This window comes from Myiozetetes cayanensis, unplaced genomic scaffold (genome assembly GCF_022539395.1).
Source record: "Myiozetetes cayanensis isolate MyiCay16 unplaced genomic scaffold, myiCay2020 scf6-25, whole genome shotgun sequence".
NCBI classification, from domain to species: Eukaryota; Metazoa; Chordata; class Aves; order Passeriformes; family Tyrannidae; genus Myiozetetes; species Myiozetetes cayanensis.
The window spans coordinates 8272433-8296812 of record NW_026087853.1 but is presented as its reverse complement, the minus strand read 5'-3'; the positions used below and the strand labels follow the sequence as shown (position 1 = coordinate 8296812).

At 46.2% G+C, this 24380-nt stretch overlaps 1 protein-coding gene across 1 annotated transcript; it reads left to right on the top strand.

Annotated features, from left to right (window-relative positions):
• Positions 1-115: 115 nt before the first annotated feature.
• TNFAIP2 (TNF alpha induced protein 2) lies at positions 116-19601 on the top strand. Its single transcript, XM_050336477.1, has 12 exons — positions 116-177; positions 6081-6429; positions 8372-8999; positions 10611-10725; positions 11960-12085; positions 12860-12960; positions 13049-13147; positions 13329-13452; positions 14422-14544; positions 15418-15573; positions 17227-17348; positions 17739-19601. Exons 2-12 carry the CDS (start codon positions 6093-6095, stop codon positions 17878-17880), a joined length of 2073 nt encoding a protein of 690 aa, XP_050192434.1. The 5' UTR covers positions 116-177; positions 6081-6092; the 3' UTR covers positions 17881-19601.
• The last annotated feature ends 4779 nt before the right edge of the window (positions 19602-24380 follow it).

The following is a 24380-nucleotide window of genomic DNA, read 5'->3' as shown; positions in this document are numbered from 1 at the left end:
TTTGGCTCGACCCACGGGCCGGGGGGGGCGTAGCCGGGAATTCCCGCTCGGTCCCGCCCCAAGCCCTTATAGCCGGGCTGCCCCGGCTCCGCTGCCAGCTCCGCCGACAGTACTGGTGACTCCAGCCCGCATCCAGCCCCGCATCCAGCCCCGCCGCCGCCCGGGAGCCGCCGCAGAGTAAGTCCTTCGTGCCAATTGCCCAGAGCTCGGGTCTTTCCCTTTCCCCGTGTCTCCCGCTTCTCCCGAGCCGGTGCCCGGCTCCCAGCTCGCCTGCTGCGAGTCTGGGGAGCTCCGGAGCTCTCTGCCGTTCCTGAGAGGGGGGGAACAAGTGGTAAAGGCTGGGTTCCCGGACACAGCAACAAGTTTCAGTCTCATCGGGTAGTTATCAGAATGGAGAATAAGTCGGACTGCTGTGAGAAGGACAGCAGCTCCAGGCACACCTCAGAGCTAGGCACCACAAGGGTATGTGTCTAGTAATTCCATTTTGACAGCTAGGTCTGATTTCTGTTGCTTCTCCCCAAAATTTCAGGGCACGGGCTGCAAGCGGCGACTAACTCCCCCACACTCCAACTCCTTCCCCAAAAATCTGGATGTAGGTCTTGGACACCCAAGACATCCTAAACCCATATCAGGCACTGGGATCTGGATCCAGCGTGGCATTTCCCACCTTCTCTTTGTTCAAAGGCAGTGGTTTTCTCCAAAACGACATAAAAGTAATTGGATTATGAGTCGCTCAGCCTGGCTGCACTGGAAAAACACCATTTCAGTGCCTGAATCCTGGATAGTCCAGGGCAGCCTGCATGGTCTGCGCCTTGCCAGGGTCAGTGTGCAAAGCTGGCACATTTCTGCATTGCCATGCTTTCCATTTTGTGACTGTAGTTTTTCCTAGTCAGGGAAGTACCACTGCCCCTAGGACCTGCCCTTTCCCTGAGCACTGAAAAACCTGGCAAAATTCCCTTCTATCCTTAGGCAGGAGCCCCATATCCACTGTGTCAGCTCCTTGGGCACAAATTGAAAGGTTCAACCCCAAGCTTAGGATCCTAGGTGTGTTTAAAGAAGGATTTCTTTTTGAGGCTGCCACTAATTAAGGAAGATACTTTCTGTGGTTGGAGCATACGGCTGATCTAGAAGCCATGGTCCCTCGCCGTCACACCCAAGTTCAGAGCAGAAAACCTGAAGAAACTCTCATTTTTCAAAGCATTCAGCTGCCTGTCCCCACCAAAGGACTTTGAGGCTTGCCAGTTCCAATTGAACCAATCAAACGGGAGCAGAGAGCTTTGGAAAACTCAGGTTTGGGTTTGCTTCAGTTGTGCTCTCTATAAAAAGATGCCTGAAAAGCCAAAGAATTTGAAAGTGCAGAGAGAGGCTCCCAGGGAATAATATGTGTGTTTCTTCTCAGTTACTCTTAGCTCAAGCAGTGAACTTTGCCAGCTCCAGGCCTGAAAGCAGGATTTGGCTTTGGGAACCGTAATATGAAAACAAAATTCCAGACAGCAGCAGCTGGTTTCTCTTTCAGAAGCAACAGTTTAAAATGATGCTGCCCAGACTTGAAGAAAGATGAAAAAGGAGGGTATTACAGTGCATTCTCTCTGTTTCTTCCCAATAACAATATCTGTATAATTTTATCTTTCTGTGTTTGAAAATTCTCACTAACAGCAGGAGATGCTGGTTTACAGAACCATTTTCAGTTGTGCTTCAGTAATTTAGGAAAACAAAATTCTCATCTAAAAATTACTTAGGCACAGCATAGCTATATCTGTACTATTCCCTAGACAGATGATAAAAAGTTTAATGCTGATTTAAAGCATCTCAGGCCAGGTGACATGCTGTGGGATACTCTGCCAGCTCTGCCACTGCCATTCCTCTGAGTCCCTCATCACCCCCAGCCCTATGGGGGTGCCCAGAACTGCTGAGGCACATGGACTGAGTCCCCTGGGAAGCTCTGCTCCTGCCTTGGCTTCTTTACTGGAGACATAAGTTTTATTCCCCCTCAGCTTTTGACTCCACTAAAAGCAGAGCGTGGCCACCCTCAGGATGGTGCTGGACTGCACTGTGTGGTGAGTGTCTCACGGGGGTCTGCAGACAGGAGCATGAATGTGAGCAGCACAGTGAAATGTCAAGGTGGGGCTCTGGGTGGCCCAGTTTGTTTATAGGCTGTGATTTCCCAGGCAGAGCCAAGTGGAAACCAGTGGTGTCTCCACTCAATCCACCTACCCAAAACTGTAGGAAAGAACCCCACCTCCTAGGAGGGCTTCCCAGCTTGTAAAGATTGGGGCTGGCATCTACATATACTCTTTGCTTTGAGTAATTATCAGCTTATATAGGAGTCACCACGTAGTCTGAGGTTCCCTAAACTCAGTGTCTGCACCACTCTGCTGCTTCAAAAGATGGTTTGACCCAGTAAAAATTTCTTGTGTGGGCAGGAGTGACCCAGCTTCCACAGGGAACAGGTCAGGAAGGAATGGCTGATGCAAATGCAGAGAATAAACTTTGTTAAACAACTCTGGATTTCTGGGAGGCTCTGGGAGAGTGGGGAATTTCCACTAAAATGAGAGATAAATCCTTCTGACCTAGGATGTCAGTCCGCTTGAGAGGACCAAAAATCCAAACAAATGTTTGTTAATACTGGCAGCAGCTCAGGAAAAAGAAGTTTAAAAAAAAAAAAAAAAAAAGGGATCAGCAAAAAATTTCAGAGTAGGGGTAATTAGTCAGTCTCTTCCCCAAGTCTCTCTGGCACGCCATGAACTACCCCTCACGAATGAGCTCGTTCCCAAGTGTGCTGCATGAAAGCTGTCTCCTTTGAGGAGGAAAAGGAGAAAATGGGAAGTCACTGTGCCAAGAGTCTGGCCTGGGTCCTTCTATGTCAGGGCTGTGCTTCAAGAGTTCCATTTTCCTTGCTGCCCACGCCAGAAAAGCTCTAACTCAGAGGCAGGTGCTCTGATCAGCATCCTGGGGAGAGCTCACTCTATCCCACTGCAGCTACACCAGCAGGCACAGCACCACTGTTCTGATGCTGCAGGACCTCTGTACAGCACAGCAGAGGATGCTGTGTAAGCTGTACTACTCTCTTCTGGCTGGAAATTGTAAGCTGAATATACTGTGTCAAAAATAATTGGAGCTAAAGACTCCCCTGGCACAAACCATAGTGCCACATAACAATTATGGCGATGATGATGATGATAACAGTAAATTAATAATAATAGTAAATTGGGAACAATGTCAACTCTTGACCTTAAATCATCACATTTCCCAAGACTTGAATTGGAGCTCTCTGCCTGGGAAGTGATTCAGCATTTCCCTGTTGTTAACTGCTGAAAGAGTTAGGAGCTTGCTGGAGTTTTAAGTCTTTGATTTGCGAGCAGAACACAGGCACAGAGGAGCAGCCCATGGCCCTCTGATCCAGAGCCAAGTTCTTAGTGTGTCCTGACTGCCACAGAGAGCAGGAGCAGATGCTGATGGAGGCAGAAGGTGCAGTGCTAACACAGCGTTTCCTGCCTGTGGCCCCCAGATGTAGCAAGCACCACCTCCTTTTATCTGAGTATTTCTTGTAGAAACTGTGGGGTTTTCTTCCATAAGAAAGTTTCCTATAGGAAGTTTCTTATAGGTGTTTCTTACAGTAAGTGCATGGCTATCTAACAATAAAGAGAAGAGGTGGAGGGAGGAGTTTCTGATACTTGCCATTAAGGCTGAGGCTGCATTTCAAGGCAAGAGTGGGAGCTGAGGTTTACTGCTGGTATTTCCTGCTGCAGATACAAACATAGGTCAACCAGCAGTGGCACTGATAATCACTGGGCAAGCATTCAAACTGGCCAAATGTGAGTGAGCATGGCAGCTATTGTGGCCTTGCTTAGATGCTTAAGGCTGTCTCTTTCAGATCTTTACCAGGACAAAGTTCTGACAGATGTTAAAAAGTTTTAACCAGCTTAATTTTTCTGTTATGGACTCTCTTTTGTGTAGTGTCACTTAAGTGGTTTTCAAAGATACATTGCATTCACCTTGGCATCGAAGAAGAGCCAAAGGTGTTTTGAAATCCTCCTTTCTGATCATCATTCATCAAAAGATCTTAGGTTTTTGGAAAGGGAGAGGTACTTTCTTTGGTTAGAAAACAAATAAAAAGGAACAATAAATGCTTTGTTTGAAATAATAAGAGACAGACAAAGAACTCGGCTGAGTCTGTGCTTGAAAAACAGGAAGGAAGGGATTTGGCAAAAATAATCTAAACACAGTGCTGTATTGGGAAATGCAGGATGGGAAAAGAGCCCTACAAAAACTAAGCAAGCCCAAATCACTTACAGACCATCCCTCTTGCCATGATTTTTTTTTCCCCAGTGGAAATGTGTCAAAAAGGAGCTCTTATACACTGTCTCTAGGATTCCAGTGGGGCATCCTGGAGTGAAATGCAAGGGGTTTCCTCCCTTCCCCCCTTCTCAGTACATGTGTTGAGCACAGCTTCAGCCATGGCACACTGCTGCTGGCACACTGAGATTAGCTCAGTTTGTTAAAGTGTGGTGCTAATCATGCCTGGGATGTGGTTCAATCCCATTATGGGCCATTCACTTGAAAACTGGAATTGATGATCTCTGATGGTCCTTTGTAACACAGAATATTCTATAATTTGTGTCTGCGGAGCTCTGGTGCTCAGGCCCCCTTTCCTTCTTCATTCAACTGGCCCTGGAGCACGAGGGCTCTGCTGAGCAGCCGCCTGACACCGAAACCTGAAGCCTCTGGCAGCCCCTGTCATCCCACCTGTCCATAGCAGCACCTGAGGTTCAGCTTTTCACTCTGCTGCAAGTCACAGAAAACCAGTTTAGCTGAGAACCACCCAGATCTTGCACACTACTCCCCTTAATCTCCTTCCCAAATGAGGTTTCATATTCGTTGTGTTTTAAAGGCAACAGCATTACTAATCCTGAACATGACCTGGCATCCAAAGCGGGGAGAAGGAAAGCTCTCAAGTGATACCAGGCTCTAACTGCACCCTGTACCTTCCAGCTGCTACCACTGACTTGCTGTTTCAAAGCTCTACAAGCTGCTGGGAGCCAGTAGGAGGAAACACAATTAAAATGAAAAGCCACAATCTTCCAACCAGTTTGCCTAGAAATAAGTGTCGTGGTTTGTATCAGTGTGATACATATCAACAGTATGAACTTAACAAGGGTATTTGTAGATCACCATTTTCTGGCCTTACAACTGAAGCCAAATTCTTCCTTTATTTAAAACCTAATTCTTCTGCCCTTACTCAGTACAAGTAAGCCCAAACTTTTGTGCCTGAGAGTTCTCCATACAGAAGTGTTCTGGTCTCCTAGAAAGTCACTTTATTTATTAGAATGTTATTAGAATAAGGATTGGAAACTATGAGTCACTTTATTTATTTGCAGTAATGACATAATTATAATCATTATACAGATTTTTATAGTTGTGCAAATAAATATTTAGCAATATATTACATTATACAGGAACATAACTTGAACTATGAATTCTGAAATTATGCTGTAACAATAACAAATTCCTGTTATTAATTATTTGTAGTGCAGGAGTGTTGGTGGTAGAGTGGGACAATGGCAGGATAATGTCTGTTTGAACAAAGCTAAACCACTCTGATCCTCATGCCTTGTTCCTGTTTTCCCTTAGCAGAGATCAGCAAAAAAAGGGCCTGAGGAAGGTAGGAATTGATCCCAATGCCATATAACAGTATGAGAGTTTTGTGGTTGCTCTGAAGAGGCACAGGACACTTGTCCTGCCCATCCACATTCACGTGCAGTATCCATGCTCACGTCCGTAGCTGTGGAAAGCTCTGCTCTCCTGTATCCTTACAAGCTCAAGGTTTCAAATGAGGCCATCTGAATCACCCTTAAAATGACTCTTTGATTTTCTCTAGGTTCTTTATTAGACCAGAGAGGTGCTTCCATTTGCTGAGTTACCTGGGGTGACATTGCTCAGGAGCTCCCCTGCAGAGCTGTGCTCCTTCCAGACGTGCAGCATTCTCCACATTGCCCACATGTATGCCTTGCCACACTGTTCCATGGAATTTTGCTGGCTAACTGTTAAAATCTGATCAACTCTTTTTCTGAAATTTACAGGCTAGAAGAAAAATGATGAAAATGTTACCCTTTTTCCAAAGTGGTCCTATTGGAATACGCCGTGGATCAGAGGGTTGCATTGGTCCAAATGGGCAGTTTGAAAACCCTTCTGCATCAGTAGCTGAGCAAGTCCCTGCCTGTTCTGAACCTTCTGTAGATGAGATCTGGTCCAGGAACCAGGAGAAGATGAGTGAAAGGCCAGAGGCAGCCTGCAGAGCTTCACGTGCCTCTTCCATCACGAGCAATGAGAGTTGCATCTCTGCTGGAGACAGCCCTGAAAAGGGAAGAGGAATAACGGGAATCCTTAGAAGTGCATTTAAGAAAATTAAAAAGACCAAGCCACCCAGTGGTAAGTGCTCTTCCATCCTCCTTGTGCCACTTCAAGGGCCATAGTTAGTTCTAGAGGGGCTGGTCAAGGTGGAGAATTGTCCCCTAGAGAAGCAAGGGCACCGATAGATTGAAGTGACTTTTCCAAGAAGCCTGGGAAAACACGGGCTGAGGGAGACATGACTTCCAGTTGTAGACCTTTGGTACCAAGGGCACAGTCCACTGGGATCTGTCAGTTTGCAGGTTTTCTGTCCAAAACTTGTTTCTACCTCTCATGGGGGCACAGAGTTCTGAGGGTGGATGAGAAACCAAGGCATACCTCTCAACTCTGTTTCTCCGTGAAATCACCACCCTGTGAAATCCCAGAATGGTTTGGATTGGAAGGGACCTTAAAAATCATCTATTTCCAACCCCTCTGCTCTCCCAGTCTCCTCTTCTTCCAGGGACAGGAGTAAGCATCACATGTAGGTCTTTCCTGGGATTGATATATGAACATAGAGTTTCTCCAGTTGCAGGCACTGGTCCTGCAGGATGCTTGGGGAGGCACTGAAATACCTGCTTAGAGAAATCCAGAATTGGAGAGGAAACTGTCCCTTGTTACCTCATTCATAAACTTTGCAAGCTGTACCTTAAAATAAGTTCATTTTGTAGCGCTGCCTCCTTTATTGTGGGGGTCTTACAAAGTCTTATTGTTTTAGTACAAATTATCTCATTTCCAGACAAGCCTTTACCTGTCTAATTGGTCTCTCCTTCTCCATGTGTCAAACGTTTCCCCTAACTGGTGGTTTTCCTTCTTGGCCTTGAATTTGCTGCTGAAAACAGGCCTTTTGTGCCTTTGTTCTTATCACGGCATTGCCCCATTCCGAGTGTCTGCAACCAGAACTGCAGAAAATATTTCAGATGAGGTACCACCAATGCCTGGTACAATATGTTACCATTTTTCTATCTCAGCTGGGTATTCCTCACTGGATTCATCCTGGGGTCATAACTGACATTTTCACCATCCCCTCCCAGTAACGATTTACAAATTCTCCAGGCATCTCTCTTCCTCCTCCATCTCAAGCTGATTCACATCCATCTTGAAGCAGAAAATCCTATTTGTTGCTAAGTAACTTTTGTTCTATTGGATTTGTATCTTGTAATTTGTGTTATTAAATGTCAGCCCATTTACTATTCAAGTTATCCCATTGTTCCTGTAAAATGCACCAAGCCCTCAGTTTCGATAATGTCTCTCTGTAATCAGAAGATGCCAGTAGGGCACTCCCAGCTTTTGTGCCACAGCCTCTAATGAGAATATGAAGTAATATGAGTTTCATGGATCATGTAAGCTTTCTCCACCCAGGGTCCTCCATGGAAACTTTACACACCTAACAAAACTTATTTTGGGATAACATTTCTCCAGTTTAACAAATAATTTCCCAAATCGCATTATCTCAAGCAACTGGCTGTAGTTCAGATAAGACACTTCAATTCTATCTATCTTGCCCGCTAAATGTGTCCTTCAAAACAATTTCACAGGTCAGGTTGTGCCAATCTATTTGTGGAAAAGCCATGTGGTGTTTCCTCTAGCACATCTTTTTTAGCTACATCTTTCCATCTACATTTTTTCTAAAGCCATGCTTCTGACAGGAGATCATATTAATGGGAAGGGGATAATCAATCAATCAATAAATAAATGTCTTCACAAAGCTAAATGCTGGAAAAATTTATAGGTATCTCATGAATAGCTCTCTACATGCAACACACTGGTGATGGGTGTTCCAATTGCCACTGCCCCAGTTAAAAGCAAGCTAGGAATAATCTGATCTTTAAATAAACAGATTCTCTATATGGTGAAGGAACCCAAGATCTAGCATTTTAGAAATATAAACATTTTTAAAAAGTATTCCAGAACTATGTTTTTTATAAAACAGAAATTTAAGTTTTCACTTGTGGGTAAAGAAAGGCTGTTCTTTTTTCACCAGTCAAACAAGTCATGGTTCTCCTTGGAGAGCAAAAGCTTTGTGATGCCACTCAGCATCTGATTGTCCTGGAGAAGAGCCTATCTAGCAAAAGTGAGGAGGGGCTGAACACCAGCCAGGAAGATATTGAGTCTGTCTACGAAATTCTGAAGCACAAAGTCTTCAGTGTCTTGAAAGACTCCATGCTGCTAGTGAAAACAAACCCAGACCTGCTGCAGCAGGCAGTGGAGGCTCTGAAAGAGCAGGAGAGAGAAGATCAGAACTACATGTCAGAGAATCCACCTGACCAAAATACGCAATTTAGACCTAGAAAATGGAAAGAGCTTTGGATGGCTACAGTAAAGGAGTCAGTAGAGGCTCGAATGAAAGACACAAGCCGTACTCCTATAAATGAGAACCTCTCTGCAGTTGGCCAAAACCTCCTGCACATGGGAAAGACAATGAAAGAAGATTTGACAGTGGTTGTAAAGTACATTAAGCAGCTTTATCCTCCCGAGTTTAACGTGTTCAGCGTATATGCAGAATTCTACCACAATTATTTTGCCTCCCAGGCAAAGAAAAGTGCTGAGTCTCATCTGGAAGACAAGGATATTTACCTTCTTCTCTCCTGGGTGCACAACTTTTATCCAAAGTAAGTGAGACTTTTACATGTGTTTATCCCAACACAGGTTCACTGGCTGCAAAACCAGGCATTTGCTGGATTTATGGATTACTATCACTGTGAGGCAGTCCAGTACCTGGCTAGGTTCTGGTATGACTGGTGATGTTCTGATTTACACTAGCTGGCCAGGACACCTGGAAGGGGCACACTCAAGACTGCTAGTCTGTAACTGAAGGGCTGATCCCACTGTACAGGCTTCTGGGCAACATACATGGATTTTTAGAGCTTTACTTGTGAGGTAAATTGGTCAGGTTGATTGCCTTGATATCTATTCCAGTTGCACATTTGAACTCACTGTTAGAGAATTTGGAAATTTCAGCTCTCTGGACCACAGGGAAGACAATAAATTGAACAACCTGAGGTACACTTATCCTGGGCATGGAGGATGTTGCTTAGGTATTACCCATAGTCTATGCTCTCCTCCCAGTTAGGAGACCCAGGCATGCACCCCTGAGAGAGGACATCATCAGCCAAGGGTCACCCTTCATCCTCACAAACCCTGTATGTTACAGAATTGAAAGTATTCCTTGTTGTGGCTTATAGTACTGGATGGAGAATTGAGGGCTCTTATTTCTTAGGTGAAAATCAGTAATGTTTCTTCTATTCTAAAGTCGTTCAACCTTCACCTCCATTTTTTTTCATTGATAGGATATAATGAGTCAGTGTTGATCCTGGAAATCTTCCAGAGCCAGTGTTATGCACTAGGTCAGGATATTCAGGCCCGAACCAGCATGTGTTTGGAAATCAGTAGCTGTGAGGAGGAGGGCTCAGCCAGAGCAGCGCAGCCCAGCACCGGGGACGGTGTTGGCCAGGGTAGCATTGTGGGGTGTTCCCAGAGGTCACATCCAGGTGTTCACTGAGGGATCACCTCTCTCCATGGCCAGCAGCAAAGGGAGCAATGAGGAGAAGGAGGAGGGCTGCACAACAGCCTGGCCCCAGCTTCTGTCGTACCAGAAATGGCCCGTGCGTGGGAAGCAGGGCAGTGTACCCCTGTGGAGCTGGGTGATGTGCAAACACGGGACCTGGGAGACGTTCAGGGTTTTTCTCTTTAGCTTCAGAAAGAGAGGCTGCTTCCACATCAGCTCCCACAAGTGTTGTCCTGAGCTCCCCAAGGCTGGCAGGTCTCTTTCCTCACAGCTGCTCAGGAGCAGCTGGCTCAGCCAGCACATGGTGGGAACATGACAGCAGGGTATGAAACCACCCACTGTGTTCCCAACCAGCCAGAAAGCACCAGCTTTTCATCTCCTCCTGTCTCTGTATGGATGGAGAGAAACCATGTTCAAGGGCTAGACCCTCCTGCTTGCTTCAGGTACCCCATGCCCACCAGAGCACAGTGAGTGGTGCTCAGGAATTCAGAAGACCATGACTCCCTTCCCAGGGTTGCTTGTGGTTCCACCCTCGCAGGTTCCACCCCTGGTACATATTCAGCTCCCCCAAGTCCTGGCCAGACAAAGGACAATGTAAGTTTCCATTTGTTTTTTTTCACTGATATCCTCAAAAAGCGTTAGTGATTTACATCAACAGCTGTCTTCAACTACACTGCCCTTGGAAAATGTGATTGTTTGGCTCTTTTCCTTCCAGAGATATGAGAAAAGATCATGCTTTAGCCAAGGAGCTGGATAAAGTTAAGCTTGGAAGCCTTTTGCCATCAAGTCTGAGCAAAGAGCTTGAAAAGAAATACCTTGACAGTGAAGAGGTAAGAATCTGTTCAGTCATCTCCTCTTCCCTTTACTGCTCCCATATGACTTCTTGGAGAAGCTGTGACTTGTCCTGCACACACAGTTCTCACCTGTAAACCATACACCCTACACGCCCTTCCAGAGAGAAGTAAAAGCTTTTGTTTGGTCAGCTTTCTGCTAGATGGGACTTGCAGAGCAAACTTCTGCTTAGCCCTGGGAGCCATCAGAAAAGAACTGTTCTGTTCTTGTAAACTGCATGGTAGGAAGGGGGGGGGGAATCCAACAACTGATCTTTATGGGCAACTTTCCAATTGCCTGTTAAACCTCCAGAGGGATTTTTAATCCCTCTCATAGTAATATCGAAAGGATCCCAAATTCCTCCTGGTCTCTGCAGAGATCCCAGACCATGGGTGAGTGCAAAGCATGGAGATCTGGTCTTGAAAAGTCTGCTCCTTTGATGTAGAATTTCTTGGTCTGCAGATGATAAAAGTGGCTCTGTTTTTTGTATCACTTAATAGAAACAAGAAGCAACTTCTACAGTACTCCCACAGCTCAGTGCTTTTGGCATTTGGGGCTGGAATTTCTGGAAAATGAGAAGACAAGTTCCAGGTTTAGATGTAGCTGTGATGGTTTGCATATGGGAGAGGTGGTGTGAGGTCTGCAAAGCCCATGAGCTAGGCACTGGGAGATCAGCAATATGTACCAGACACTGTGCAGACCATTTCCAAAGCCTCACTGCAGTGTGCACTCAGAGGGGTCAGAGCAGAGAAAACCTGAGAGCATTTCATTTCACTTTCCAGAGCTTGTAAGGCATCAGAAGTGCTCATGAAAAAGGATTGCAAAACCAGGTAGCACTAAGTGTGACACACAGGCGACGTGTGGTTGGGGGAATTCAGGCTCTGGCACGTGCAGCTGTCCGCAACCTTCCTACTCACCGCTCCCCTCCCTGCCCTCCTAATCCCCACTGATGTGGTGGGGTGATGGGCAGGGACATAGACCTCCATCTTCATTCCTACCTTGAAATACTCAGCTCACTGTTGCATTGGTGGATATTGTGAGGGGGTTGTCCTTGTTGCTGTTTTGTAGTGGTGGGTTAAGCATCTTGTAACAAGGAGCCTTTACTTCCCTGCCCGAGCCAAGGACAAAGTCTGCTGAGCCAGGCAAGAGGTGGGTGGGCAAGTAAGACCTGCATAGGGCAGGAGCTGCTGCATCCATGTTATGGTAAAGGCTGTTGTTCTTTCTTCCTTAAAGGTTACAGTCAAAAATTCTCTGAGCAAGTGTTTAGATAAAGAAATCCAAAGATGGAAAGAAGACAAAGAACCAGAGAAGCTAAATGGGCATTTTCAGAGTGAACTCCTAGGAATCTTTGTTATCCAGGTAATACAGAGCTATCTTAAAAATAAAGAATCTCATCCTTTACCTACTTGGGATTTGAGACCAACTGTGGTCAGTATGGGAAAGCAAAAGGCTAAGTCCCTTCTGTGGGGCAGTAGCAGAGATGGGTGGTACTGGAGAGCCCAAACCCCCATGGTCCAGCATGGCCCTGGTATATCCCATGCTGCAGGCAAACTCCTCTACAGGCAAAATGAGCAGGAATGCTGCCTTCATTCTCCCTGTGCAGTCTTTTCTGCATCCCCAGCAGCAGAGAGACAAAGGTTCCTTGCCAAGCAAGGAATCTGTTGCTTGCTCTCAGGGAGACTTTCACAGGCAGAGCTGCCCTTTTCCAAGCTCAACGCTCTCCCTCCTCTGCCTGCAGAGAATTAGTCAAGAGTATTTTTAAAAAACTAAACCTTTCATATGATGAGGTTGTTGTGATTAAGTTGTATTTTAATGCCATCATATGACATTCAAAAAAGAAAAAAAAAAAAGAAACAAGTGTAACTTTCTCTACTTCCTCAGCTACTTTACAGAGTTTCTTTCATGCTTCTTTCTTCTATGCCTCTCCCCATTTGAAAATTAAGTTCAAAACCAGCTTGAACCCACTAAGTGTAGCTGCTCTGTATGGTCCCTGGCTCAGTCACAGGGGGAGATGTGGGAGTGCTGGGTACAGTTACCTCAGTCAAGGATCTGCAGCCTCTTTGACCAGCCAACCTGGCTTTTCCAGAGCAGGCAGCATTTAATATGGGTCTTGCTTGTTCCTTCATTTTATAGAGCATCTACAGTGGCCAGAAGCGAGCCCAGGACATCAGCAGTGCTATAGGGGAGGAGCTGTCTCAGCGCCTGTTGAAGGAGCTGCCTGCCTTCCTGAGGAGGTGCGGTAAGGCAGCCGTGGGCAGCGGGGCTGGCAGAGACACCCGGGCACGCACTCACCCACCTCTCCTCTTCCCATCTCCCCTCCAGCTACAGGGATGCTTTCGAAGACTTTAAGGAGAAAAGTAAGAAGCACACACACTACAAGCCTATACTGATTGCAAATATAAACAACTGCTGGAATTTTAGGTAAGGGACCAAAAGAAAAAGTTTTCTCCTTCCTCTGCAGGCAACGTGTAATGGTGTGATAGAGGGGAGGTACTTCAGAATGAGCAGAGATAGATCCATCTGCCTGCAGAGGAAGGTTTGGAGACCTCTGAATTTCTCTATCATTTGAGGATATTCTGACATTGCTGATATTTCCTTGCAGAGAATATACAGAGAAAAACATGGCAGAAAAGGACGACAATAGGGCTGATATCCTCAGCATTCTTGGTGATATTGAAAACAGCGCCTTTGACGTGCTGCTTCAACAGCTGTTTGCCCAGCTGAAGGTACTGTTTCCATGCCCCACACCCTCCTGCCCCATGGCTCAGCTGGTGCCAGGGCAGGGCATGTTCTCCTGCTCTGCTATCTGTTCCTCACATCTCTGATTCAAATCAGCAAAGTTTAGAAGGCTCTGGGCCAGGGTACAGTGTCAGTCCCAACCCACACTGCTGCTGGAAAACTCCCACTAACCTCTCCTTGAGCTGGTCTTCAAGCCTGAAGGCAGAATGGGGCGCAGTGACACAGGCATGACTGTGCAGGTGACATAACTCGTGCTGATCGCATCTGAGACAACGGGCTGCAGGAGGGAGAGCCTCAGCCTGCAGCTGTTTACTCTCCAAACTGTAGGAAGCCATCACAAATGGCATAAACTGCAATTACACAGCTTTCGGCTTCTTCGTAAAGGTGGCCTAAAGGGCAAATTAGGCTTCTTCCTTTTTTTTTTTTTTTAGTGTATATAACACAAGCTTTTTAAGTTACACAATTTGGGTGGAGGGGAAGGAGGCGTAGGAGTTGGGAATGTTCAGCCACAATCCCTCCTGCTTTCTCTGTAGAGCCTTTTGGAATGCATGACAGAGCAAAGCTGCTTTACTTTTTTTTTTTTTTTTTAATGTTCATGTTTATTTACTGTGGCTGAGAAAAATTGAAAATGTCTCATAATGATTCATTTTTTCCCCCTGATGGTTCCATAATTCTCTAATCAGACAAGATGGTGTGGACAAAACATTAAAAATGTGGAAATAAAAAAGAACAACTCCAATGTGAGCCTTTTGAGCCTTTGGTCTTTTCCATCATGAGGAATCAAGAAGGGGACACAGTCCCCTCTTCCCCAGTGCCTGTAAGCCATTGTCACACACCCCTGCACAGGACTGCACGCTGCCCTCTCGCTATGTAGGATACTGTACATATAGAAATGCTAAATATAAATGTGCATAGGATTTGCTTTGGTGCAACTTAACAAATTTTCCTTTTTTCAGCCAATGTATAAGAAGTTCACAGAAAATAAGTGGGACTCCAGCAACGAAATTATGGATGAGATCATTAAAACCACCAGCAAACATATTTCAGATTTCCGGACATTAAGGGACCCTTTTTACCACGTAAGTCCAAGAGAAATACTGGAGGGATTCTGGGGTGCTGAGGCTGCATTTTCAGCTCTGATGCTCTGCGACTCAATTTGTCTTGACCAACACTGAGCTGGTGAGCCAGCCTGGCATCTGATTGCTGCTCAGGCAGCATGCAGTTTACCTAGATTAGGCATATAAATCTTACTCTTCTCTGACAGAAGCAGACTCCTGTAGCTCTGCTGCAGTGTTTGCAGAGGAAATCAACCCTGATGTAAAGAAAGTGCTTTAGAGACCACCCAGCATATGGCTTTATTTATGGATTTGGTTTAGCAGTCTTGAAACACAGATGCAGTTGCATGGTTCAGTCTCATTGCTCCTTTGATTGTCCTAAGGACTGGAGGATATGGATGCAACTGGAACAAATCCCTGATAACTGAGCCAGAACCACATCTTCAGTGGTGCTGGAGTATATATGAAACATGATTGTATAAAACAATATTTGATTTCCTGCCTTTGTCTTTTTAGTAGCCGAAACAAATTGATGATGTTTTGTGTATTAGAGAGAAGAACAGGAAGAGCAGCATGAATTCCTGTTTCTCTCTAATACTATTACCTCTCAAGCCCATGGAGATCTTTCCTTCACTTTAAACTCTTCCCAGAAGGAAACAACATTTGGAAATTCCCATAGTTCATTAGAGTACAAAGAAATTCTCGGCATCTAGGATGTGGCGTAACCAGCCTTGGGAGGCTGGCAACCAGCACTGTTCTGACATGTAATCAGCAGCAGGCACTGGTGGGGCACGTCTTAGAGCACCCAAGGTGATTTTGTCCCCCATCCAACCTCATGGTTTGTCTTGTCCCCAAGCACAAGAGAGATGGATGATTCCCTCCTCTCCTTCCCAACAGGCTATTGTTGAGAAGATCCACACTCGTTTGGTTAAAGAGTACATCGTGAGGCTGCTCAAGAGGAAAGTCAGCCTGAAAACTCCAGCACAGCAGCAAAATCTGGCCCAGCAGATCTCCAAGAATGCTGCTGACTTGGAAGCCTTCTGCATGAGCAATGTATGTGAGTGCTTGCTATGAACACAAGAGCACAGGGCATAGACACACTAAAAACCAAGGAAATCAATTTTCTGGGGCCACTCATTAACCTTTCCAACTCAGTTTAACTTCCTGGAAGCCAGGACCTTAGGCAGAAAGAGGTCTCCAAATGCCTACAGGCAGGAAGGCTCCCCTGACACCACCCTGCCCCTCCCTGGTTGGAGAGACAGGATTTCATCCTCCTTTGACCCACTGGCAGTTTCCTTTAGAACATTTATATTAATAGGACCAGAAGATGTACATAATCTTTTCAGGTTTCAGTGCAACTTCCGTGAAGTCTGGGTTTCGGCTGTGTTGTGATCCAGTTACTGAGATATGCCTCTGCCTGAATGAAGGTGCAAACAAGACCATATGCTGAAGTCAATAATACACAGTAAATGTGAGGTAGAGCAATAGAAAAAAATAGAAAAGAGTGGGGGGAGAGAGAGAAGGACAGACAGATCAAGCAGAAGATAGTCACCACTCATGGATGCAGTGCTGTCCCATTGGTCCCTCTTAACCCTGGGCTTCTCAGTGGTGGGGGTACCAGGGTCATTTTCTGGAGGTATCACCTGTATACCATCCAAGTTCCCGGTATCTACAGGGTAGTGGCAGATGCTGTTCCCAAAACTTGGGGTGATATGTGTATGAACAGTTGCTTCCTTTCCCACAGTTTGCCATAGTGGGAGTTTTTGTCCGGATACCTTAGGCAGGATGCGCTAACCAGATCTCCCCTCGCGAGGCCTCAAATTAGCACCTTCCTGTCATAATTGTCTCCTTCTGTGCTTATCTCAAGTTCCTACTGTGGTGGCTTATCTTATGGCAAGTTCCTTCAGTGGCCTTGACAGTGTTTTGAGACGGGCAACTGTGCTCTTTAAGTCCTTACAGATTCTTCCCCTCACCCCTGATTTCCCTCTCTCTGCTGCTTTTTAGTCAGGCAGAGGCTAAAGTAGGCAGCACAGGGTCTCTGGTACACCAGGGATTCCTCCACAGGAGCCGTGGCTGAACACCCCTCTTTGTCCTCTGAGATCACTTCCTTCCTTCCATGCCTCTAAATTTGCCCGAAAAAGAGCCTAAAAGCTAAGCCAAACCCAGTCCTCCACCACCCCTTGAGCGTTTAACTAGAGAAGGAACAAGCCCAAGCTTCACACAGTGTGGGTGGGAGGTCAGGCAGCTGCATCTTGGGAATTCCAATGGTCAGGAAAAAGGTCCAGCTGGGGCTTTTACCTGAGAGGGCAGGGAGTGGATTTTGGCAGTGCCTGGAGATGCTAAAGTCAGGGTTGTGTGCGGAGCTGGGAGAAAGCAGCACGTGGCAGTGCGTTACATTGCCTGTCAGACCCTGTGCACACACTGGGCAGTGGAGAAACCCAAAGAAAAGAAAACGTGGAGGGAGGGAAGAGCAGAGAGAATCTGTGGAGGTGGATGTGGAAATCTCAGTCGAATGGCAAACCCCACACCTCTTGTGTAAGAGGATTAAAAGCCATCAAAAAAGCTAACCCAATGTTTCCGTGGCTGGCCCACCCAGGCAAAAAAAAAAATCACTGAAAACAATTGAGAGACCTCAAATCACTGACATGTCCTATCTTGCCAGGAAACAGCCCCACGATGCCCTGCTAACCACTTTCTCTTCTCCAGGGATCTCAAGCTACGTGGCTGAATTCAGTGCTCCCCAAACTGGCTGAAATAATCCGACTTCAGGATTTAGGTGCTATTAAAATTGAAGTTGCAACACTCGCCACAACATACCCAGATATCCGGTAAGAGATGATAAAAGAGATTTGCTAATATTCTATGGAATTTTAATTGAGCCAGGAAACAGTCAAATAGGGATATAGGTGACATTTGTATAGCCTGAGCCTATGGAAATGGGTGGGGGCTGCCTGCCAGGCTGTGGCAATCCTGGTGCCAAATGGACAACAAAGGAAAATATGAATAAAAGCCTATTTACATATTCCAAATTCTGACCTCATTTTCTCCTTTGCCTTGGAGATTCCCTTCTCTACCCCAAACATCCCAGAATAGTGCTGGGTCTTGTGTAGGGCTGATCTGGGCCCCACCAGGAACCTCAGTGCCTGCTGCAGGGTGGGGGGCCGCATCCTGATGTGATGTGTGGAAGGAGATAACACCTGCCCCTTTCTCTTTCACAGCAAAAGGCACCTGGAAGCGTTCCTGCACATCAAAGCCAATTTGTCCCGCAGTGAACAAAAAAGCATCCTGGGCTACCTGGCAGACAACAAAGCCTCCACACCACCCAGGGCCACGCTCTTCTCCAGCATAAACGTGTCCTAGGCCAAGGCAACCCCTGCCACCACTTTGTGCTGGACTGTCAGGAGAGCCAGGGATGGAGACCGTCGCCTGGACCAATGCACAGCACACACTGACACCTTTTCCTATGGAAAGTGCTTTGTCTTAACCTGGTGCTCAGCACCTCTGTGGGAATCGTTGTTCTCCGTGTGGAGATGGGCGGAGGGTGCGCTCATGAGAGATGCAGTGCCCTCAAGAACTGGGGCTGCTCCTCACAGCAACCATGGATTCCCCCCAGAGTCTCCTTGGTGCCACCACGTTCTCTGCCTGGACACTGCCCTGGTGCTCTGACCTCCATTTACCTCTCAGGGTGCCACGAAGGCCGCGTTGCTGACTCCCCATCTAGCCCAGACCAAGCAGGCACCTCCTGTGTAGATTTTTTTGTCTTCTAAAGAAATGGAGGGAAACAAAAACTCAAGCCAAAATTCAGAGATGTTGGAAAAGTCCCATGTGAGCATGTTTGCACCCCATTTGCCTTCTCAGAGCCATGCAGGGCAGCTGTGTTAGGCTAAAGGGAGAGGTCCCAGGTTTCTGGTGAGGAGGAGCTGTGGTTCAGCCATGGAGGGCTCTTGTCATCCCCCCACACTCCTGGACCCAGGACTTAAGAGTGGCCACAGCTGCACACTCTGACTCAGCGGCACCACTGCCCAGGGGCATCAGGATTTCTGAACCGGCCCTGGAGAGCATGTGCTTCCTTCACCTCTGTGAGGTGGGACCACCAGACCCCCTGGCAGAGGACCCCTCTGCAGTGACCCCATGCAGTGCATGTGCACAGAGTGGCACCCTGCTAATTGAGGTTGGGAGCAAGCTGCCTGTTGCAATGGATTGTGTGGGCTTAGTATCTAGTGCATCTAGTAATGCACTTTGGATATTACCAAAGCCCTTCCTTTTCAAGGCGAGGACTTTTCCAGACCCTGTTAACAACACAGTCTTTGAATGGGGTGTGGAACTGGTCTCAAATGCCATCAAAATATACTGAGCACCCTGTTTGCAGTGCCATTCTCTTGCTGCTCTTTCCCCTCTTGATGTGAAAACACAAATGGGTCTCTTGTGAAACTGTGTTTTGTTTTTTTTAACAGCCCAGCTTTTCTGGGAAGCTAATCCCTTGCCAAAACAACAGTGTGTTTAGTTGGAGACCTTTCCCTTCTGTTTTTTTTTTTCTGTTTCAACTTTTGTACCAGTCTGTGAAAAGTCAGTCCGGAAGGAAGACGCATGATGACTGTGCAAACTATATCATGTATTTATATCCATATGCAGTATACCTACCACTGGTGTATTTTTGCACCCAATTTTATTTTTTTTCTCAGTTAGAGATATTAATTTGCAATGTTTATATTTAAACAGTATTCAAACTTGCTAGAAAGCTGACTCATTTATTCTGTCTCTGGCTGTTGCTTACCGTGCTGCCACATGTAGTTCTATGTCCTTCTTCGAAGGGCAGAGCCTTCCACTACTCCCAGCCTGCTCTGGTGAATATCACCCACTGGTTCCAAACAGGAAGAGTCTTGCTGGACTATAGAAAGGCTGGTAGAGGCACCCTCTGTGTGTACTGTGTATGGGTCTCACAGCCTGGCTTTCCTTGCTCTCTGGAGCAAGGGCTGCCATGTACACCGTGTTTGTGGTATCTGGTATAACAAGTCCCAAAATGTCAGCCTCTAAGCACTAGCACAGCCTCAATGTTGAACAATAAAAAGATATGCATTTGACATACCTCTCATCCTTACTGCTCTGGCGCTGCCTTCCTCCCTCTCTGTTGTCTCCTCCTGTTCATATGAGCCTTCAGGAGATGCAGCCCGTCAGGATTTGTCCCCAGCTCTCCCTGCTCACTCCCTTTTACCCTCCTCACAGTTGCTGTCAGCCCCATGGCATTGCTGCTGCCCCTGTGAGACAGACAGAGCACTGCAGGCTGCTCACTAGCAGTGGCCAGTGCCACAAGCTGGGAGAAGGAGTCCTTTGCCAACAGGTTTTGTGGCAAAATTGTAGCCTGAGTGAAGAACACTGTTTTGGTTTTAGTTTGCTGCCTGGTCACGGGCAGCACAAAACACTTTCCTCTCTCCTTACATAAACATACTCACACAAAACTCATTTAGACACATAATTAAAAAAATATTATTTTAACACTTAGCTACAGTTTAAAGCCAAATGCCAAAATGACTTCTGACAGTGCTGAGCACTCAAGACAACTGTCACCTATTGGGCAACATTTTCTTTCCCAATTAGTGAAAGGTCATTTCATTGCTATAAAAAAAAAATGGATTTTGATTTAGAGATCTGTTAAGGGCCTACAGAAATGCATAATAGAAGTATTGTGCTGATCTTTAAAAAAAAAAAATATATTCCAGCTAAGTAAGTGCTTGAAGGAAAACACTGTATCTATTTATATATCATAATTAGGATGGGTAGGAGAAAATCATTTTCATACACATTTCATAAGCCATATGGAACTGCACTGTGCAATTCTCCTCCTCCTCCTATAAACCCCCAGCTTTCGGCTCTAATGAGCCCAGGAAACTAATTTATTTATCTTCCCGTATGACTCAACATTTACAATGGCATTTGCTTATATTTGGCATATTACACATAGCCTAGTAGTTTCAGGACGTTGCATGAATGTCTTCTGATAACAGTGTTAGTTTAATATGATAAATAACACTCCTATAAACTAGGTAAAATTTTCTGAGGTCAGTGTGGCTGGATTCTCTTTATCATGCAACCTCTGCTGATGCTTATGCCTGCCTCTCCTTGAAGGCAGAGCAGATAGCCAAGATTAAAAAAAATAAAATCAGTTTTACAGAACAGTTAAGAAAGTTGGTTGCTGGGCATAGACAACTCTCCCAGCTGACTGTCATCAGTGCCACCAGGACATCAGCCTACAGCAGCCACTGAATTGGGCATGGGCTGAGCTCACACATGCACTCACACACACTACTGGCTCCCAACCCACCAGGCACTTCCATCATTTGGCAGCAGACTTGTAATTTTCAGTGCAAAAGACACAAGGACACAAACCACAGCAGAGGTGGATGGAGGCATTACTCACCTCCTTTACTCCCACAGGAGCCACCTGTGGTGTGCCAAGTCCCCATTGACACCCAGGGAACCTTTGCCCTTGCTCAGGGGAAGCCAAAACATCCAGAATGCTCACAGACTCCTCTCAGAGTGAGCAGGAGTGTTCTTTTAGAGCCTCTCTTCTGAGAAATTTTGCATTCTGCTGACCTGGAAATGAAGCTTTAAGAAACCAGAACACCTGCAATTCCTCCCCTTTGAGCCTGGGTCTTCTCTCTAGAATCCCTGAGAGATAACAGCACTAGACTAAAGGCCACAGGATTTATTGATGTGCTGATTTTGAGAGACACACTAAAGCAAAGAGCTTTGGTAGTTGAGCCTTCACAAATTCAGCCTGCATCTCCAGGTGGACAGTCCTGGCTTCAGTGACATGCACAGTGACATGCCTGGGTGACACAGTTGCTCACCCATGAATTGTTGTAAAGCAGGAGGAATACGTGCAATTACATCTTCACAAAGGATGTGGCAACAGTTTGCCAACATCCATTTTCAAATCTCATATTTAGCTTAGCTAGTATGAACTTTAATAGGAGAAAACCTGGAAACCTCAATCCACTGGGATGAGACCTGAAGCCTGGCAATGCATGGAGCATCCCAAAGGAAAGGTGCACCTGCAGTGAGTGGGACAGCAGAGCCTCCTTCCCCAGGGGAATTAGGGCACACAGGCTGCAGGTCCTGAATCTCCCAGGATGGTTTCACTTGCTGCCCCACCATCTGCCTCTGCTTCGTGCAGTTTGGGTCAAAAGCCAGTGCTGGGGAACAAATGGGCATGAGCCAACATCCCTGAGAATCAGGAAGGAAGAATATTTTGGGAATGGGCTAGAGGCCAGTGACCTTGAGCGTGACACCAGCAAAATCACATTTTGCCACGCTGTAGATTGAAAACCAGGAGAGTAATTTCTGCCTTCCTGCATGACTTAAAAGAGGAAGTGGCCAAACCACCCACACTGATATTCCTAAAACACAAAATAGCTCTTCTGTAGCCACAACAATAAAGATGGAAGTTAATGCTGGGGGATTTTGAGAATTACTCATCAGTGCAGGAACCACAGATTTCCCCCTTAGCAAAGATGCAAATCCACAGTGACAGGAAGGGAGGTGAATCCCACCTGAGAGGAAACCAGAGGAAATGTGATGGAGCAGAGGCACACATCAGGCTGTTCAGGTGATGTTACTAAAGGAAAGTTAATTGTGTTTTTCAAAGCAATACAAAGTTTTTTATGTTACTATGAAGTGAATGTTTGTACCTGCTGGACACAATCTCTCCTTTCTACCAGGGCTTTCTTTTTTCAAAATCATGTTTTAAAAATCCCTTTTGAACTGACCAGCTTGGAGACTTCCCTATAGAGCCATTTTTCTTTTGTCTGGGTCTTGTCCCCAGGTTTTCAGTTCCTTCTTTCACCTCTCCATAAGTCTCCTGATATCTCCCAACACTACCCAGTAGTCCCCTTGGACCATGTTCTCCCAATCTTCTCACCCTTCATCCACCAGATGGGACACAAAAAGGCACATTATGTACCAGCACCCAAAAAAAACCACCATTTGAGGTCGAGGAATTCATTGCTATTTATCCAAGTAGTTTTCATCCAAATAAGACAGAGCATTTGAGCTGTAATAACTCTCCTAATGGGCTAATAAAAGAGGAAAACTTATCACTTAGCAGAAAAGCTGAGCTCTCAAAAGTACTCATTAATGTTGGAACGGCTGTGAAGGGGAAAGATTAGCTCTGAAAGGGAGGAGGTTATAACAAGCTCCTACGTAGAACAATATTGGTCCTGGAGTCTTCCAGAGATTTTGAGTCCTATCCCAAAGGCTGGAGGCCAACCCCCAAGTCCCACTGGCAAGAGCAGAGCAGCCTGAGAGTTCAACCAAGCACAGAGTTTAGAGAAAATAGCAGGATAAAGTTAACAGTGCTGTGTGCTGGTTAACAGAGGGCTGTTGCTGCTCTTTGGTGTCATTGCAGTCCCTTTTACTTTACACCAAGGCTATAAGAAGTGGTGACAACCACCTGAGCTGTGGGGCAGGGACTGTTATCTTCATGTTCCTGCACAGCAGACCCCTTGTCTCTGGCAAGGTCCCAAATTCACTCACTGTGACACAGCCCCCCCACAATCTGCATGGGGTCTATGCAGACCCAAAAATGTTGGTTGAAGCTACCCACTCCCCCTATGGGGAGTGACAGAGGTATTTCCAATTCTCCAGAAGAAGCATCGAGCACAGCAGGATCCTGGCAGCCACCTGCTTGTGACAAGCTTGTGCAGACACTCCTGGACCACACCAGCCTTGAGGCCAGTATGTGTGACGGGAATGTCACCTGCAGAGGTCACACTTCATTCAGGGGTGTCATTGCTGTCCCACCTGGGCATGGGTGGTTTGCAGAAACCATCTCTGAGCAGCCTGGTGTCCATCCCTCAGGATGCTCAGGCATCATAGAATCACAGAATATCTTGAACTGGAAGGGACCCATCAGGATTATCAAGTCCAATTCCCTGCTCCTCACAGGACTACCTGAAACTAAACCATTTGACTAAGAGTATCATCCAGGTGCTTCGTGAACTCTTGGCAGGCTTGGTGCCATGACCACTTCCCTGGGGAACCTGTTCCAGTGACCAACCACCCTCTGGGTGAAGAATCTTCTCCTGACGTCCAACCTGAACATTCCCTGAAGCAGATGAGGAAAGGGCACCCTATTCCACCTCTGAGGGACCACAGGTCTAGGGTAACTAAAGAGAGGCAGGTAGGACCCACAGACCACTCCTGTGATCTCGTAGGGCAAAAAGACCCATAAAAGTTACTGGAAAAAGGGGGAAAATTTTTGCACACTTTGGGTGAGCTAGACCTGCTCCTGGAGGAACCTTGGCAGTTTGTAAAAGATATGACAGGTTAGATCTCCAGGTAAGTCCTTGACAAAACACAGTATGAGAAGTAATCCAGATAGCCTTTGATGTGTATCAGTAAGAGAAATATAGGAGGCTGCAGAAGTAGAGAGTGAAGGGGGAGAGCAGCCTTCAGGTACCCGCCATGCCTCTGGCTGTGCTCAAATATCTTCTGTTGGTCTTTGTTTAACTGCCCAGCTCAGCGTCCCTTTTCAGATCCATTAAAAATATCACCAAGACTAAAGTATTACTGTGGAATGCATGAACTGCCCAAGCTCCCATTTTTGTTTGATTTGATTTCTCTACGAAGCCTCTCTCGAAGAGCTCAGGTTGCATTTACTTGGGGAACATTTTGTCGGATCAGCACGTACAGCATGAAATCAATAGCGGCTTTTGAAGAAAGAGCAGATTCATCCGTCAACCAGAACAACCTCTCTAGCCAACTTTTCTTGGGCGGAAACCATGCTCAAGAAAAGGAAAAGTTCTACCTTCCTTCCATCTACCTCAAAACCTCACCCTCCACATTCCCTGTGGGCAAGGAGT